Source organism: Hirsutella rhossiliensis, assembly GCF_020360975.1.
Source record: "Hirsutella rhossiliensis strain HR02 chromosome Unknown scaffold00004, whole genome shotgun sequence".
NCBI lineage: Eukaryota > Fungi > Ascomycota > Sordariomycetes > Hypocreales > Ophiocordycipitaceae > Hirsutella > Hirsutella rhossiliensis.
The window spans coordinates 3819885-3836092 of record NW_025408670.1 but is presented as its reverse complement, the minus strand read 5'-3'; the positions used below and the strand labels follow the sequence as shown (position 1 = coordinate 3836092).

The window sequence follows — 16208 nt, the reverse complement described above, 5'->3', positions numbered from 1 at the left end:
GGTAAGAACCTAGTCGGTAAGGTATTTTTCCTGCTCTCGGCTAAGCCTTTAATATGCCTCTTTTACCTCCTTAATAGGCAGAGCCCCTTTAATATATATATAGAGGGTCCCTCTTAGAATACTATACTTTCGACTAGTATAAAGCTAAGGCATCCTATTTTTAATAGCTTTAAGTACTTCTTAGAGCTGGTTTTCGGTATACTTAGAAAGCTAAGGCATTGCTAATATAAATAGTATTTATTTTATAATTATAGGGTAAGAGATATACGAGAAAACGCGGTTATAATATAATATATTTAACGACGCGATAGTATTATAGAGAGTGCTAGTATTAGGGTATACCGGACTTTAAGTAGGCTAACTTACCTAGCTAAGCTATTTAGCTAATATAGCTAGGCCTCTAAACCCTATATAGCTAAGGGGATAAAAATAGTAGTTAGCTATAAACACGGCCTTCCTCCTTCTATACTATATTTAAAAGAAGCGGGAGTCTAATAAGAAGGCTATTACTAGTACCCTCTTACTAAATATAAAGGGCCCCTTTAATTTTATATTAAAGGAATAGCTTATAAGGGTCCTAAGGGAATTAAACCTCCCTAAGGCCCTTATAAGCTAAGTAGACTACTTTCTTACTAAAAGGAAGATCTAGCTAGCCTTTAAGGGGTAAGTCTAGCCCCTTATAGACCTAGTAATAAGGGTGCCTTAAGGGTCCCTTATTAGCCCTATTTTATTCCTCTTATATATAAGGGGGATACTAGCGGCTAAGGGATACTAGCTATCTTATATAAATAACTTTAGTATCTTTATAATATTAACCTTAGCTAAGAAGAACGTTTAATAGCTAAAAGTAATAGCTATTAACCTATTTAAATAAGCTAAAGACTAAGGGGTTTACTTCGACCCCTTAAAGATAGAACTTATTTACTTTAGTAGGCAACGGTAGCCTATTTTAAAGGGTATAATAGTAGGAGGCTTATTTTTTAAGGTAAAGCCCTTAGTATAATAGCTAGGGGTCTTCTTATTATAACTATAGTTAGCGGGCTATAAGAGAGCTAGCTATATTTATATAATAAGGCGGCTTAAAATAATAGTCGGGACGAGAAGTTACTTAGGCTTAGCTTACCTAGAATATATATAAGCTAAGTAAGCCTTATATAGATAGATTACTACTTAGGAGCATAGCTTATAAGTAAGCTATAGTAAGCTATAAAGGGGATTATAGCTAGGACTATAATCTAAGGATAGTTTCTATAGGTATATATAGCTACTTACTTTTACTCCTTTAAATAGATAGCTCTCAGCTTTAATATAGATCTTTATTATAATTCTATCTTTAATTTTAATTACCTAGTTATAGTCTATAGTCTATAACCTCTAACTTATTACTAACGTAATATATATATTATTACTTAGACTACGCCCTATTATATCTATTAATATAAACCCTTTAATAGGTTTATCCCTTAGGAATAATACCGGATATTATATATTAAAAGCTCTTATTTAATATAATACCGTGTTACTCTAAGTAATATCGTAACTATTAATATACCTATATAATAAACTAGATTAACTAACTCTAGAGCTACTATATCGCCTTAAGATATAATACGTAAGATTATTACCCTTTAATATAAGGTATAGTTACTTAAGAATAAAGGAGGTAATAGATAAGTTAGGGGCCTTAAAGAAGTAATTAAACTAAAATAGCTAGGACTATTCGATAGTACTTATAGCACGCTTTAAGACTTTCTTACTTAACTTAAGGCCTACTACTAGTTTTACCCTATTAAACTCTTAGACCTAGTTAAAAAGGTACTTTATATAGGAAATTATTTATTTAAAATAGCACTTGCTTAGTTTAGACCTATTATAAGGGATTTTCTTAATAACTAACTAGCGCGACGAGATAATAAGATAGATAAAGTCTTTACTAGTTTCTAAGGATTTAAAGAAGCTATTATAAAGGTATTTAAAATAACTAATAAGAAATAAGAAGCTAAATAAAAACTATAAGAACTTTAATAAAGGATCTTAATATTAAATTATACTATAAAGTTCCGTTAAGTTACTTTAAAGCTTAATTAGGACGACGAACCTCTTATATTACGATTCTATAATAGGCTTAAAAAAGAAGTTAAGGATAAGCTTTATAAGGAAAATCGACCTAATAACCTCTTAAACTATATTACTATAGTAGTATAAATCGACGATAGGTAATATATATAATACTAAGAAAAGAAATAAAGAAGAGGAAACTAAAACCCTTCTTATAAAAATAACTTTAGCTAAAGTACTAACTATAAGAAAAAGCGTAAAATATAAATAGCCTAGGTATATATAATAAATCCTAGACTAATAGATTTAAGTATAATATAAAAAGGTAAAGGAAAGTATTTTAACTATAGGAAACTTAGATATTACTTTAAAGAATATAAATAACTTTATAAGGAGAAGAAAGCTTACTAGGTATTAGCCTTAAAAGGTAAGAAATACCTAAACGCTATTAATAGATAGGAACTAAAGTATAAACTCCTTAGTTAAACTATATACTATATCGACGAATATATAGTATACCTAAGCGATAAGAATAGTACTAGATAGTTCTTAAAGCTATTAAAGAAAACCCTTATAATAATATAATAAAGGGATCTTAAAATGAAAAAATAAGTTAAATTTATAAAACTAGAATACCCTTATCTTAAAGGAGTCTTATAAGACTAGATTAAGAAGAATAATAAACGATTCTAGGAAGATATATAAAATAAAAATTAATAATAACGATAGCTAGTCTATAAATAATATAATAAAAAAGATATAGATATAGCCCTTATACTTATAAAACTTAAATAATAACCTAAGGAAGAATAATAAAGTATCGACGATATAAGCTTTAAAAAAATAAGAAATACTTAGAGAAATAAAAGATAAGAACGAACTTATATTACTACCCTTACTACTAAGGGAAAATACTATAATTAGAAAATACGCTCTATAATTTAAAGAATTTAAAGAAATACTTAAAATTAGAACCTAATAAATACCTTAAATTCTTATAGAAAACTATTAAGCTATATTAATTCGATATTAACTAGTACTATATAAAGAAGACTATACTATAGCTATTACTATAGTTAATACCTTTATAGCTTTATAGTAAGAATAGTAACTATAAAGAGAATTTAAAGACGATCTATAAATACTACTTACTTATAAGTACTTATAAGGAACGGTGTTCCTACTATAAATAAAGCAGCTATAATATACTCTCCTAATTATAGAAGCTAATAAGTAGTATATTAATTATAGATAAAATCTCATCCTATAGAGCAAGAATCGCTCGTTATTTTGCATGTTATTATGCATTAAACGGGTTGCCGGTTATCGTATAATCGGGAATCGAAGGAACAGAGCTAGCTTAGAATGCTAGCTAAGACCTCTTAAGAACACCGGCACGACCAACCTCCTTTAAACACGAATATCAGTGAAACCAAGACACTTCTAGACTTACTTAAGGTATCACGGAATTCCCTAGTCTTAGGGCTATACGGCAGCCTAAATCTAGTCCTAAAAGGTTCTTCCGTTTAGCTATAATTATCTATATAAGACAGTATGTCCGCTAGTAGATAGATAGAGAATTATTAACTTTAATACCTCTTCTATATACTAATATACTACTAATAAATTCTATTGAAAATCCTACCTTATACTCCTTCTTCCCCTCTATTACGTAGTCTTACGTAATTCCTTAATTTCCTAAAATTCCGCTTTTGCTTATATACCTTTAGAGTACTATAAGTATATTTTATAGATATTATATATCTACCTAAATTATAAAATATACTTTTAAATAAAGGCACGATATAACGCCTTCTTAGTTAAGTTTAAAGGATAAGTACTTTTAAAACCCTACCTAAGTATAGAACTAAACTACTAGAAAATCGATTAATACTACCTAAATAACTAAGTTATATTATTAGAACCTAATTATAGTATATTACTTAAATACTATAATAATTATAGATTATTAACGAGATATCTTTTAAAGATATATAAAATCTATAAATACGCTAAAATAAAAGAATAGTAAAGCGCTACTTACTTTAAAGTATCTAAATTATTAATCTTTTAAAAACTTATATTATAAATTAAATATAATAAAGATAATTTAATAAATATATCTACCTAAATTATAGAGTTTATAAATATAAAAAAGTATAAGTATAATATAAACGATATAATAGTATACTAAAAGATTATTAGTAATATATATAAAGGCTATAAGCTATATTTAACTAAGGAAGAATCGATAAGGAAATACTATATAGAAAATAAAAAGATACTAAATAAAAACTTAACCTTTAATATAAAAATAAATAAAATTATAAAGTATAGTATATAATTAACTATAAAGTAAAATAATATAAATAATATACTATTTAAAAATAAGGAATCTTCGATTAGCTATAAGAAATTAGTTTCTTAAGCCTTAATATAATACTATATAATAAAAATATAAAGAAATAATATTAATAATAAATTAAAGAAGAATACTTAAATAAAACGAATAAAGACTAAGTAAAAAATAAGGTATACTATCTATAAAAGGGCTATAGACTAATATAATATAATAAGATCTAAGGACCCTATATATAGTAATAGTAAGCTATAGTAACTAAATAGTATTAAATATTTAAATCGCGGGATATTATATATATATACTTTTAGATTATAGCGCGATAGGTAATTACGTTTTACCTAGAGTTATTAATTATTACTAACTTATATAGAAATATAAGAAAGATCTATATAAACTTACGAATATTAAAGGAGAGGCCTTTAACTATAATAACGGAATTATTAATATAGAGATTAATTACCTTAATATTAATATCTATACATGATAAATAAGTTAACTTTAATATTATAGATATTAAAGAATATAACCTTATATTAAGGCTTTTATAGCTATAGGAGAGCAACCTATTAATTAACTAAAAAACTAGCTAGCTATATTAAAATAAAGATATAAGTTTCTAGGACTAGTAGATTTAAAAGAAAGTAAAATTTTATAATAATTTAGCTATTAAATAAGATAAAAGGGATAACCGTTTAAGTAAATTATTATAAGCTTTAGCGATATAAACGAAAATAGTAACCGAATTAGTAGATATAATAAAATTAACTAATAAGATTTATATACTAACTAATATAGCTATATAACCTAGTATCTAATATAAAAAAAAGGATATAATATAAAGATCTAAAGAGTTATTACTACTTTAAGGAAAGACCTTAAATAAATTAATAAAGAGCTTAAGTTAAGAGAAACTAGCTCTTAAAAGAAAGAATAAAGCCTATAAAATAGAATAAAGAATATCCCTTAAGAATACTAGAAATATAATAAACTCTTTAAAGAAGAACTTAAGATAGGGTTACTTAAATATAGCTAATAGGACTATAAAATTTATCTTAAGGATAAAATAACGCTAACGTTCTATAAGATCTATAACTTAAATAAAAAGTACTATAAACGCTATATAACTACCTTAATAAGAATCTATAAAAGGGATATATATAAACGTTAATATCTAAAGTAAGCTATTTAGTTATATTTATTTTAAAGAAAAATAGTAAGCTATAACTAGTTATTAACTATAAACGCTTAAACGATATTAAAATAAAAGACCGAATACTATTACCGCTTATATTAGAACTATAAGATCGACTATATAATAAAAAATAGTTTATAGCCCTTAATCTTAAAAGCGTATATAACTTAATATATATAAAAAAGGAATATAAATAAATAATAGCCTTTAAAACGAAATTTAAACTATTTAAAAATCTAGTAATACTATTTAGACTTATAAATATACTAGCTACCTTTTAATAGATAATTAATAATATCTTATATAAATACTTAATTATCTTTATAGTAGTATACTTAGATAATATCTTAATTTTCTTAGATACTTTAGAAGAATATAAGGAATAGATCTATAAGGTACTCCGCGTACTTTAAAATATAAAGTTATTAGTTAAACTAAAGAAAAGTAAGTGCTATATATAGGAAGTAAACTTCCTTAGATATACGATCTTACTAAAAGAGATATAAATATAATAAGATAAAATTAACTTAGTTAAAGAATAGATAACGCTAAAGAATATTAAGGATATATAAAGTTTCCTAGGATTTATAAATTACTACTAACGATTTATTAAAGATTTTATAAAGATTATAGTTGTCGGAAAAACGCGGTTGTTAGTCATATGTGTCAATTGCAGCGCACCTGTCGGAGCGCGTTCCACTTTTGCCTGCGTGGCGCAATGGTCTTCGCGACAATAGTACTACTATATAACTTAATAAAGAAGGAAAAAGAATTTATATAGGACGATAAAGCTAACGAAGCTTTTAAATATATTAAGAATACGATTATATAAAAACTAGTCTTAACTCCCTTTAATCTAAAATAATAAATCGAACTTAAAACCGATATATTAAACTTTACTTTAAGAGTATAAATCGGATAAAAGGATAATAAAGGAAGACTATAACTAATTATATTCTACTTAAAAAAGCTCTATAGTATAAAACTTAATTACCCTATCTATAATAAAAAATTCCTTATAATTATTTAAGCTTCTAAGGAATTTTAATACTACTTTCTTAAAAGTAAGTATAAAGTTAAGGTCTATATAAATTATAAAAATATCTTATACTTTATAATAATATAATAGTTAAGTAGACGATAGATCTAAGAAGCTAAATATTTATTAGAATTCGACTATAAAATAATCTATAGAAAAGGAATAGAAAATAGTTAAGCTAATACCTTTAGTCGATAAAGTAACTATAACGTAAGAGTACCTATAGTAAAAGAATAGCTCTTAGAAATTAACGAAAACGGAAACTACTAGTAATAATAGCTAAATATAATATTTAAAGTATAACCTAATAACTTAATATACTAAAAGATCCTAAAATAAATAAAAGAATATAAAGTACTAAACGGATATAATATAGAATATTTAAAAGTTCTAATATATAAAAGTAAAATCTAGATACTACTAGAATTATAAGATAAAGTTATATAAGATATATATAAATATTTAATATATAGATATTAAGGAATCTAAAGAATAATAAAATAGATTAAATAATAATATAACTTCTTATAGCTTAAAGAAGTAGTATAATAAGTTATTAAAGAATATAAACTTTATATATAAGGTAAAGCTAAACGATATAAGCTAAATAAAGAATTATAACCGCTACTAGTACTAGAGAAACTATAGGATTTAATAGCTTAACTATATTATAAAGCTACTACTAGTAAAGAACCTATAACTAACGTTAAGTATAATAGTATATTTATTATTACTAATAGATTAATAAAGTATAAAAAAGTAAGTAATATAAAAGAGCTAGTATATATATTCCTATAAATAATTATTAGTAATTATAGACTACTAAATAAGATTATCTTTAATAAAAGAAGTATATTTATAGCTAAGTTTTAATAAGCTCTTATAGTATAATTAAGGACGAAATATAAGCTTAGTATAGCTTATTACCTATAAATAAATAGATAAATAGAACGACTTAACTAAACGCTTAAATAATATTTATAATACTATATTAGCTATAAATAAAACGATTAAATTAAATAGCTATTAATAGTATAACTAGCTTATAATAGCTTAGTTATAAAAATAACTAAGCTCTTACTAGTATATACTAATTATAGATATAACCTGGAAGTATTTAAGGTTACTTAATAAGGACTATAAGTAAAATAAGCGATACTATAAGTAGATTAGCTATAAAAATTATATAAAGAAATATAATAAGAACTTTAATTTATTAAAGAACGAATACCTACTTACTATAATTAGAAAGGATTATAGGGACTAATCTTTTAAGAGGGAGATATAGTCTACCTTATATAATAAAATATTAAAATAAAACGATTAAGTAATAAATTAGATTTTAAGAAACTTAGACTATTTAAGGTTAAGAAAACTATTTTAAAAGTTAACTATAAACTTTCGCTACTAACGATAATATAGATATACCTAATATTTTATATCTTATTATTAAAACTAGTACTATAAAATACTAAACTATAGGAAAAAATTAAAGTTAATAATAATTAAGAATATAAAGTAAAATAAATACTAAATATAAGAAAATAAAGTTAGTAATAAAAATACCTTATTAAGTAAAAGGGATATAAACTAAAAGAAAATACTTAGGAACTACTTAAGTACTTAACTTACTATAGTTCTTTACTTTAATAGTTCTATTAGTAAAATCTACCCTAGGTATCGTAAAATCGCTTAATAAACTAATAGTATTTTAATTAATTATATTAAATCTACCTATAAACTAAATATTAACTACCGCTTTAGATTCTTAGCGCTTAGCCTTATTAAGGTTATCTAAGGAATAAAGGCCTTAATAGACTATCTTAGTACCCTTTATCTTTAGCTAGCGCTTTTAATAGTAAAGCCGCGCTAAACGAGCTAAGGCTTTATTTAGGTTAGCTTAAGCTTTTAATATTCGCTCTTTAGTAATTTCTTTTTCTTTATCTAATCGATTAGACTCTAGATTTATTCGGGATACTAGGAAACACGTTAGCTATAAATAATAAGTAGGATAATAAAGCTACCTACGGGAGCTAATCGCTATACCTAACGTATTATAGGAACGACCCCGCTATATATATTCGGTATACTTAGAAGATTTCTCTAGTATTTTATAGTAAAAGCCGCGCGACGAATAAAAAGAATATAGTATAATATCGAAACTAAGATAATTAATAGACTTAGCTAAATAATTAAGCTTAAGGGTCTTATAAGAACGATCCTTTAATATATAACTAAATATACTATTAGTAGTATATCCTAAGGGATAGAAAGGACGAAATAGGAAATATATATATACGTAATAAGGGTATATTTATATACGGCGGCTAAGGTAGTAGTAGGTCTTATAGATAAGATTAAAAGGAAGGGAGATATCGTATTATAACTATAGTTAGCGGGCTATAAGAGAGCCGGCTATATTTATATAATAAGGCAGCTTAGAATAATAGTTAGGACGAGAAGTTACTTAGGCTTAGCTTACCTAGAATATATATAAGCTAAGTAAGCTTTATATAAATAGATTACTACTTAGGAGTATAGCTTATAATTAAGCTATAGTAAGCTATAAAGGGGATTATAGCTAGGACCGTAATCTAAGAATAGTCTTTATAGGTATATATAGCTACCTACTTTTACTCCTTTAAATAGATAGCTCTTTAGCTTTTAATATAGATCTTTATTAGGATTCTATCTCTAATTTTAATTACCTAGTTATAGCCTATAGTCTATAACCTCCGACTTATTACTAATATAATATATATATTATTGCTTAGACCACGCCCTATTATATCTACTAATATAAACCCCTTAATAGGTTTATCCCTTAGGAATAATACCGGTCTTTATACTTCTTTAATTCTAGGCTCTTATTTAAATAATATATTAAGAAGAAGGTAGCCTCTATATAAGCTACCTTTAAAAGACTATCCTAATATAAAAAGGCCTATTATTTAAAGCCTTTAAATAGCTCTACTAGGCCTATATAACCTCTATAGTAAGCTATAGGCCTAGCTTTAATATAGGGCCTAAGACCCTAAGAGCCTTAAAGCCTCTTAAAAGCTATAAAACTAAGCTCTTTTAAAGGTCTTAGGCCTTTAAAGGATCCCCTATTAGGGCTTTAAAGCTAAAGGGCCTACTACTACTAGAGGTACGATTTAGGGTATACTTCTCTTACGCCCTTTATACCTATACTTCTTACCTAGTTACCTTATAAGGTAGGCTTATAACCTAGCTATATAAGATAACCTCGCTAACTTAAGCTTTAACCTAAGGGCCTTAAGCTATATTAGGCTATATATATAGCTCTTCCGCCTCTTTAAAGGCTAAGTAGCCCTTATAAGACCTAATTATAACTTAGAAAGAAGGAAAGCTAGCTAGGAGCCCTTATAGGCCCTAGAGCTTAAGGCCTTTATTATAATAATTAAGGCCCTTAAGCCCTTAGCTAAGAAGTAATATTAACGCCTCTTAGCTAGCTTAGCTAGCTTATAAGACTTTAGGTTATAGCCCTTAGCCTTTTATACCGACGGCTCTAAGGGGTGCCTTAAGAGATCCCCTATAAAGACTAACGCTTACTCTTTTTATAAAATAGGCCTAAAAAGGCATACTATAAGAACCTAGGGCCCTTAATCGAAGTAGCTAATATAGAGCTATTCGCGATACTAAGGGTCTTAAAGGACCTAGCTAAGAGGCCTCGGCCTTTAAAGCTTAGCCCTCTTAACCCCCTTATAAATACCTATATCTTTATAGATAGCTAATGCTATAAAAAGGTTATAGGTTTCTTAGACCTAGCTATATATATTAAAAGGCTCTTATTTATCTTAGAAGCCTTTTATAATATATAGCTATATTAGTGCCTTAGCTACCTAAGGATCTTTAGTAATAAGCTAGCTAACTAGCTAGCTAAAAAAGGCTTAGGGGCCCCTACTTAAGGGACCCCCTTAGTCTTTATTAGCTACTTATAAAGAAAGGTCCGGTAAGCTATTAAGGACTATTAAAAGGGACTCTAGGCTACTAAGGCGGCTAAAGGCCCTAGGGCTAAGGGCCTAGGTAAGTACTATACGTTTATTTAAAAGACCCCCCGCCTAGCCCTTAGCCTAGAAAAGGACCTTATAGGGAGGCCTAGGCCGACCCTCTCGGCCTTTTACTAGCTCCTCTTTAGGGCTAGCTTATTATTTTCCTTCCTAAAAAGGACTAATAAGGTAGACCGAGACGACTATCGCTATAGCTAAGGAAGGTATATAGCTAAGCACCTTATCCTAAGGTACTTAAACTATAGGAGGGAAAGAGAGGTCCTTTACTAAACCTCTAAGAGATAGAAGGGGGCCCTTAGCCTACCTATTCTTTATAGCTCTAAGGAAAGAAGGGAAGCCCTTCTAACCTTCTTAGCTAAAATAGAGATAGGGATAGCTAAGTAGCTCGAAAAGGAGTAACCTAGGGGCCCTAGGGCCCTTAAGTAGGAAAATCACCGCGCGGGAGGAACTAGACTAACCTTTCCTTTATTATTGCCTTTATAGCTACCCTTTCTCTAATTAGTTATAAGCCCCCGGGCTCTATAGCTAGCTAGGGCTGCTAATAGGGGCCTAGGCCCCTACTAGCCTCGCCATGGCCCTAGAGGCTGTATGCGAGTAATAATGTATAAAAAAAATGTATTATGACTACGACTTAGGCAGATATCGCTAAAGTCCTAAAATAGATGTCTGGTCTCTCCTCGTCACCCTCGCTAGCATGCTGAACGCTATGAACTTTAACGGAAGTCAGCTCGCAGCTCGTTGGTATACAGACGTCCTCGCTTTTGTCCGAACTGCTGCGGTCAACCATCTCAACGGTCTCAAGCCCATGGCCCGCGAGCATCCCGAGCAGAGAGCCTCGGAAGCTCAAATGCTCGTCCTGCATTTCGGCGGCGAGGGCTTGACCGCGCGCCGGTCCGACGTGGGCCCCATACCTCCAGCTTCTACACCACCACCACCACCAGCCGACCTCTCACCACAACCCGGACCTGCACCCCGAAATGTCGCTGGCCCCTGGGTGGACGAATCACAGCCAGCTGATCCACCCATCCATTGGAAGCCAGATGATGAGCGTCCTTCGGAGTGGAACACACCTCACCAACTGCCCGAGCCCGGACCGTCTAGGCCACAGGATTTGCGGTGGCCGCGACGCCGAGGAGAGACTACATGCAGAGTTGTAAAGGTGAAATCACTCAGGTCGCATCATAATAGGTGACTACGTGCAGACCTCGGATGAGCATGCTTGGACTATATGAGTCTGGAGACGCAAACGAGGAGTCTTGAGCAAAGGGCGCGAAGAGATCACCACAGCGGTTACGGTGGAATTTGCTATTGTTACATGGGGAGTTGGGGACTAACGGCCAGTTGAGAATCAAAGAGCCTGAAATATTTGTTACTCGTTTCAGTATATGAATTTCATAATGAACGAGTAAAATGCTTCGCTTTCAGTTTTCACCGGGCACCCACGTCGGCCGCGCCGTCGTTATATTCGGCCTCGACCTCGCCGACAAGTCGAAGTCGTTGATGTTAGGCCGTGACGCGGTGATGCCGGCGACTGAAGTCTTGTAGCCCTGAGCTTGGTGCCGGTAGAGCGGCGGTGGCGTGTCCCTCTCTAAGCAGTGATTGTCTTGATGTGCGACTTGACGACATCACGTCAATCGATGCCAAACAGTCGCAGCCTTGGAATATTCACGACTTTTGCCGTAGATCTTGTTTTGCCCGATGAGTTCATCATCATGTCGACATAGGGAAACAGTTGCACTCATACCAGGGCCGCGTCGGCGCTTCATAAAATATCCTCCCAAGATGCACTTCCTCCTAAAATGGAAGCTCTTTTGTGGTGAACCTGCACTTTGTCGTAAATGGGTAGAAGTGGCTAGACGGTCATCAGAAATGCCGTAGAGCTATTTTGAGGCTCATCTCTTGACAGGCCACTCCAAAAGACGATGTGCGGCAGCGGATGGCTTTTAGTGATGGAAACGTATGCTTACAGAAATGGTCTCCCCAGGCCTCGATACAACAACATTGAACATGGCAATAGCAGCAATAGCGGCGGGCGGCAATAGCAGCAGCGGCGGCGGCGAGGTAAAGGGCCGGAAAAAAGTCGGATTAATAACCAACCAATAAGAAGTAAGATATAGTGACCAATCAGAGGGCGGCATTTCCGGGGGGGGGATTAATAGCGGCGTTTTTATCCCCGATAAAAACTAATAGAACTGTTAAGGAGAGTAGGTATAAGAGGCTATAGTTATACCTAGTAGACCTAATAGTTATATAGAAGGAAGCCTACCTAACTAATATAACTCCCTTAGCCTAAGGATATTATATAGGCCTAACTTAGGTATAAGAATATCTTAATACCCTTTTTTAGCTAGCTATATATAGTTACTATACCTATATAAGCCCCTCTCTTATCTTAATAAATAGACTAAGATATATATTACTAAAGAGTATTACTATCTATATAATAGTATATTACTATTTATATACTTAACTTATTTTTAAGATATATACTAAAGCTAGCCCGCCCTACTTATTTATACTACGCGCGCTAAGTAAGTACTTATACCGCTTAAATACCTATACCCGCGCCTACGCCCGCCTATATATATATATAACCTATATATATAACCTATATATATAACCTATATATATAACTTATATATATATACTAAATTTAAAGCTATTACTAGCGCTATAATAGACCCCCTTCTCTCCTTCCTTAATATATTAAATAATACCTACGATGCCCGCGATACTTACTAAGAATATAAAGATATAATCCCGCCCCTACTACCTTCCCTAGGCTTTAAAACCTATAATAAGGTATATAACTTTGTCTAAGGCTTCCTTTATAAGAACGGCGCTATAGTTATTAAGCGGTTAAGTATATATAAGCGAGATATTAATAGGGTCTTTATTATAATATAACTCCTCTTTATATATAATTATAGCCTATAGCGAGCTTCTTTAAGTACTAAGCTATATAAATCTTTTACTTAAAAGCTTAGGTGCCCCTTCTACCTTATTATAATAGCGTTATATAATAAAGAAGCTTAAAAGTAGGATTCTTATATTACTAAGGATCGCTATAACTATAAGCCTTTCCTTAATCCCTCTATATATAATATTTATTACCGGCGGACTAATATATAGTAAGCTGAGCCCCCGGAGAGAGACTACTGCCTATAACCCTAGGCCTAGGCTAGCGAGCCCGGGCCTGCGCCGAAATGCGAATACGCGGGAGAAGCCCGCGGCAGCCGGCGTAAATTTCCTATATACTGCTACCACGACCTCGTTCGAGGCGGACCCGCACCGAAAGAGGGGAGGGTTTTCCCCTAGGCACTTTAGTTTTTCCCTCCTATTTAACATCGAAGTTCTAGATACCTCTAGCTAGGTCCCTAGCGTAATCTTAATAATATATAGTAAGCTCTTAAGCGGAACCTCTCTTAATATAAAGTACTACTTCTCGCGAAGAGAGATACGAGAAGTATATATAAGATACACAAAGGTAAAATTAAAAGTAAGGGGTCGGACAAGTAGGGCAGAGATATTTAAATCTTACGGGGGCAGTAATAAAGGTAGGGGAGTGATTATTATATTGCCTTAATTTTCCTTCTTTCCTCTATCTAACGCCCCTCTTTATACTCGTCTAGCATCTTAATTAATAAAGAAGATCCTGCTTAAAGAAGCTACTAATGTCCTTTTAACTACCGAGCCTTTTGCTAGGTTTTCCCCTCCTTTCTAGCCGTTGCCGGCATATCCGTCTTATCTCTCGCTACCTCTATAGGAAGCTATCGCTACTTCTGCTTCCCCTTATGCCCCTACCCTCTTCTCTATACCTCTTTTTAGCTCCTTCTTTAAAACCTATTTTTTAGCTTCCTAGGTCCCTTATACTAAGAGATATCTCTAAGAACTACGAAATTAGGCCACGCTTCGCGACACACCCCCTTAGCTATAGCCTGCCCTTATAAAAAGGGTAAAGCTAAATATAGCTTCGGGCTAGTAAGCGTATAGAGGAGGTCTTAGTCTATACTTATCCCCTACTCGAGAAATCCGGGTTTTAGCCCTGGGCTCTTTTAGACCTACTTTAGGAAAAAGGGGCCTAAGGAGGAAATTAAGTCCTATAAGAAAAGGGGGCTTCTCTAAGGATAAGTCCCTGCAAAGGGGGCCTTTTAAGAAGAATAAGTCCCACTAAGCTAGGGCCCTCCTTTAAGATAAGTCCTAATTCCTCTCTTCGGCTATAGACGTCTCCTTCCTCCTACGTACTATTAGCTCCTCTCGTAGATTCTTAAGGCGGGCTTTTAAGGATAGCTTCTCTCGAACATCTTTTAGCCTAATTTACTATAAAAAGACAGCTAGCTTCTACTTCGGTAGGGGCTTTATAAGACCGTTAGCTTTTATCGTTACCGTTAAAACCTAACGGACGGAAATAAGTCCCCTTTAGACCTCTTAGCGTAACTAATACTAGTAAATATCGATATACCGTAGCCGGGTCAATAGCTTACTATTTTCCTCCGTAAGAATTCGTATAGTCTATATGTTATCGCATTCTATAGCTAATAGGGACGGAATTTATAGTTATAAAGATATTAGTAGCCGGCTAAGGAAAATCGTATCTTTTAACGCTTCTAAAAGAGCTAGTAGCTCTGCCTCCGTACTTAAAGTTATAACGGTAGCTTACTTCGAAGCTCTCTAAGCAATAGTTCCTCTAAAAAGGGATATAATATACCCTTATAAGCTCTTTCTATCTAAGGAATTATCTATAAAGAACGAATCGCTTAAATAAAGGAAGATTTCGGTAGCTAATTTCTTCCTTTCCTACCCTCCTAGGCGTAGACTATATCTCGTTAAATAGAGATAAAGGATAGCTCTATCTACTACTTCTTAATGCCTAGGGCTAGGATTCTAGTTATACTTAGCTAGCTAGGAGACCGTAAAAGAGATATCCGGTCTAGTAGAAATTGTCGCGTATACTATATACGTTAATTAACGCTGTCGCTTATATCTAATAGGCGGCTATATCTTTTTCGTGATAGTTATAAGCCCGGGCGGAGGGGTTACCCCTCCGGGAACTTCCCGGTAACTGCGCACGTACTTCTTCTAGCTAGCCTAGCGCGTACTACCTAAAAGGCCCGTAGTTCGAGTCCCGCTAGCGCAATTAAGCGCGGTTTTAGTATAGGGCCTGCCTATATAAAAATTCCCGCTATAGTCTAGGATATCTAGGTATCCCGGGACGAATTAACCCGATATCCCTAAGGGGGTATATCGCGTATACTATATACGTTAATTAACGCTATTGCTTATATTTAATAGGCGGCTATATCTTTTTCGTAATAGTTATAAGCCTAGGAGGAATAGAATTCCTATACCTTCCGGCTACTATAAAAGGCACCTTTCTTATATCCCTTATAGCTTCCTTTTACCCCTCTTATTAGAAAAGCCGATTTTTACTTAACTTTTCTATCCCCCCTCTTCTATAATAATAATAAAAACCGACTCCTTTAGTCTTCTTTAATAAGCAGGACCCTCTCGAGCCTCTCTTTATCC

At 32.0% G+C, this 16208-nt stretch overlaps 1 protein-coding gene across 1 annotated transcript; it reads left to right on the top strand.

Annotated features, from left to right (window-relative positions):
• Positions 1-11388: 11388 nt before the first annotated feature.
• Positions 11389-11839, top strand: HRG_04672 (uncharacterized protein; the record flags this gene model as incomplete). The annotated part of the gene is made up of 2 exons (XM_044863143.1): positions 11389-11580; positions 11624-11839. The coding sequence occupies 2 exons, from the start codon at positions 11389-11391 to the stop codon at positions 11837-11839; spliced, it is 408 nt and encodes a 135-aa protein (XP_044721757.1).
• Between the last annotated feature and the right edge of the window lie 4369 nt (positions 11840-16208).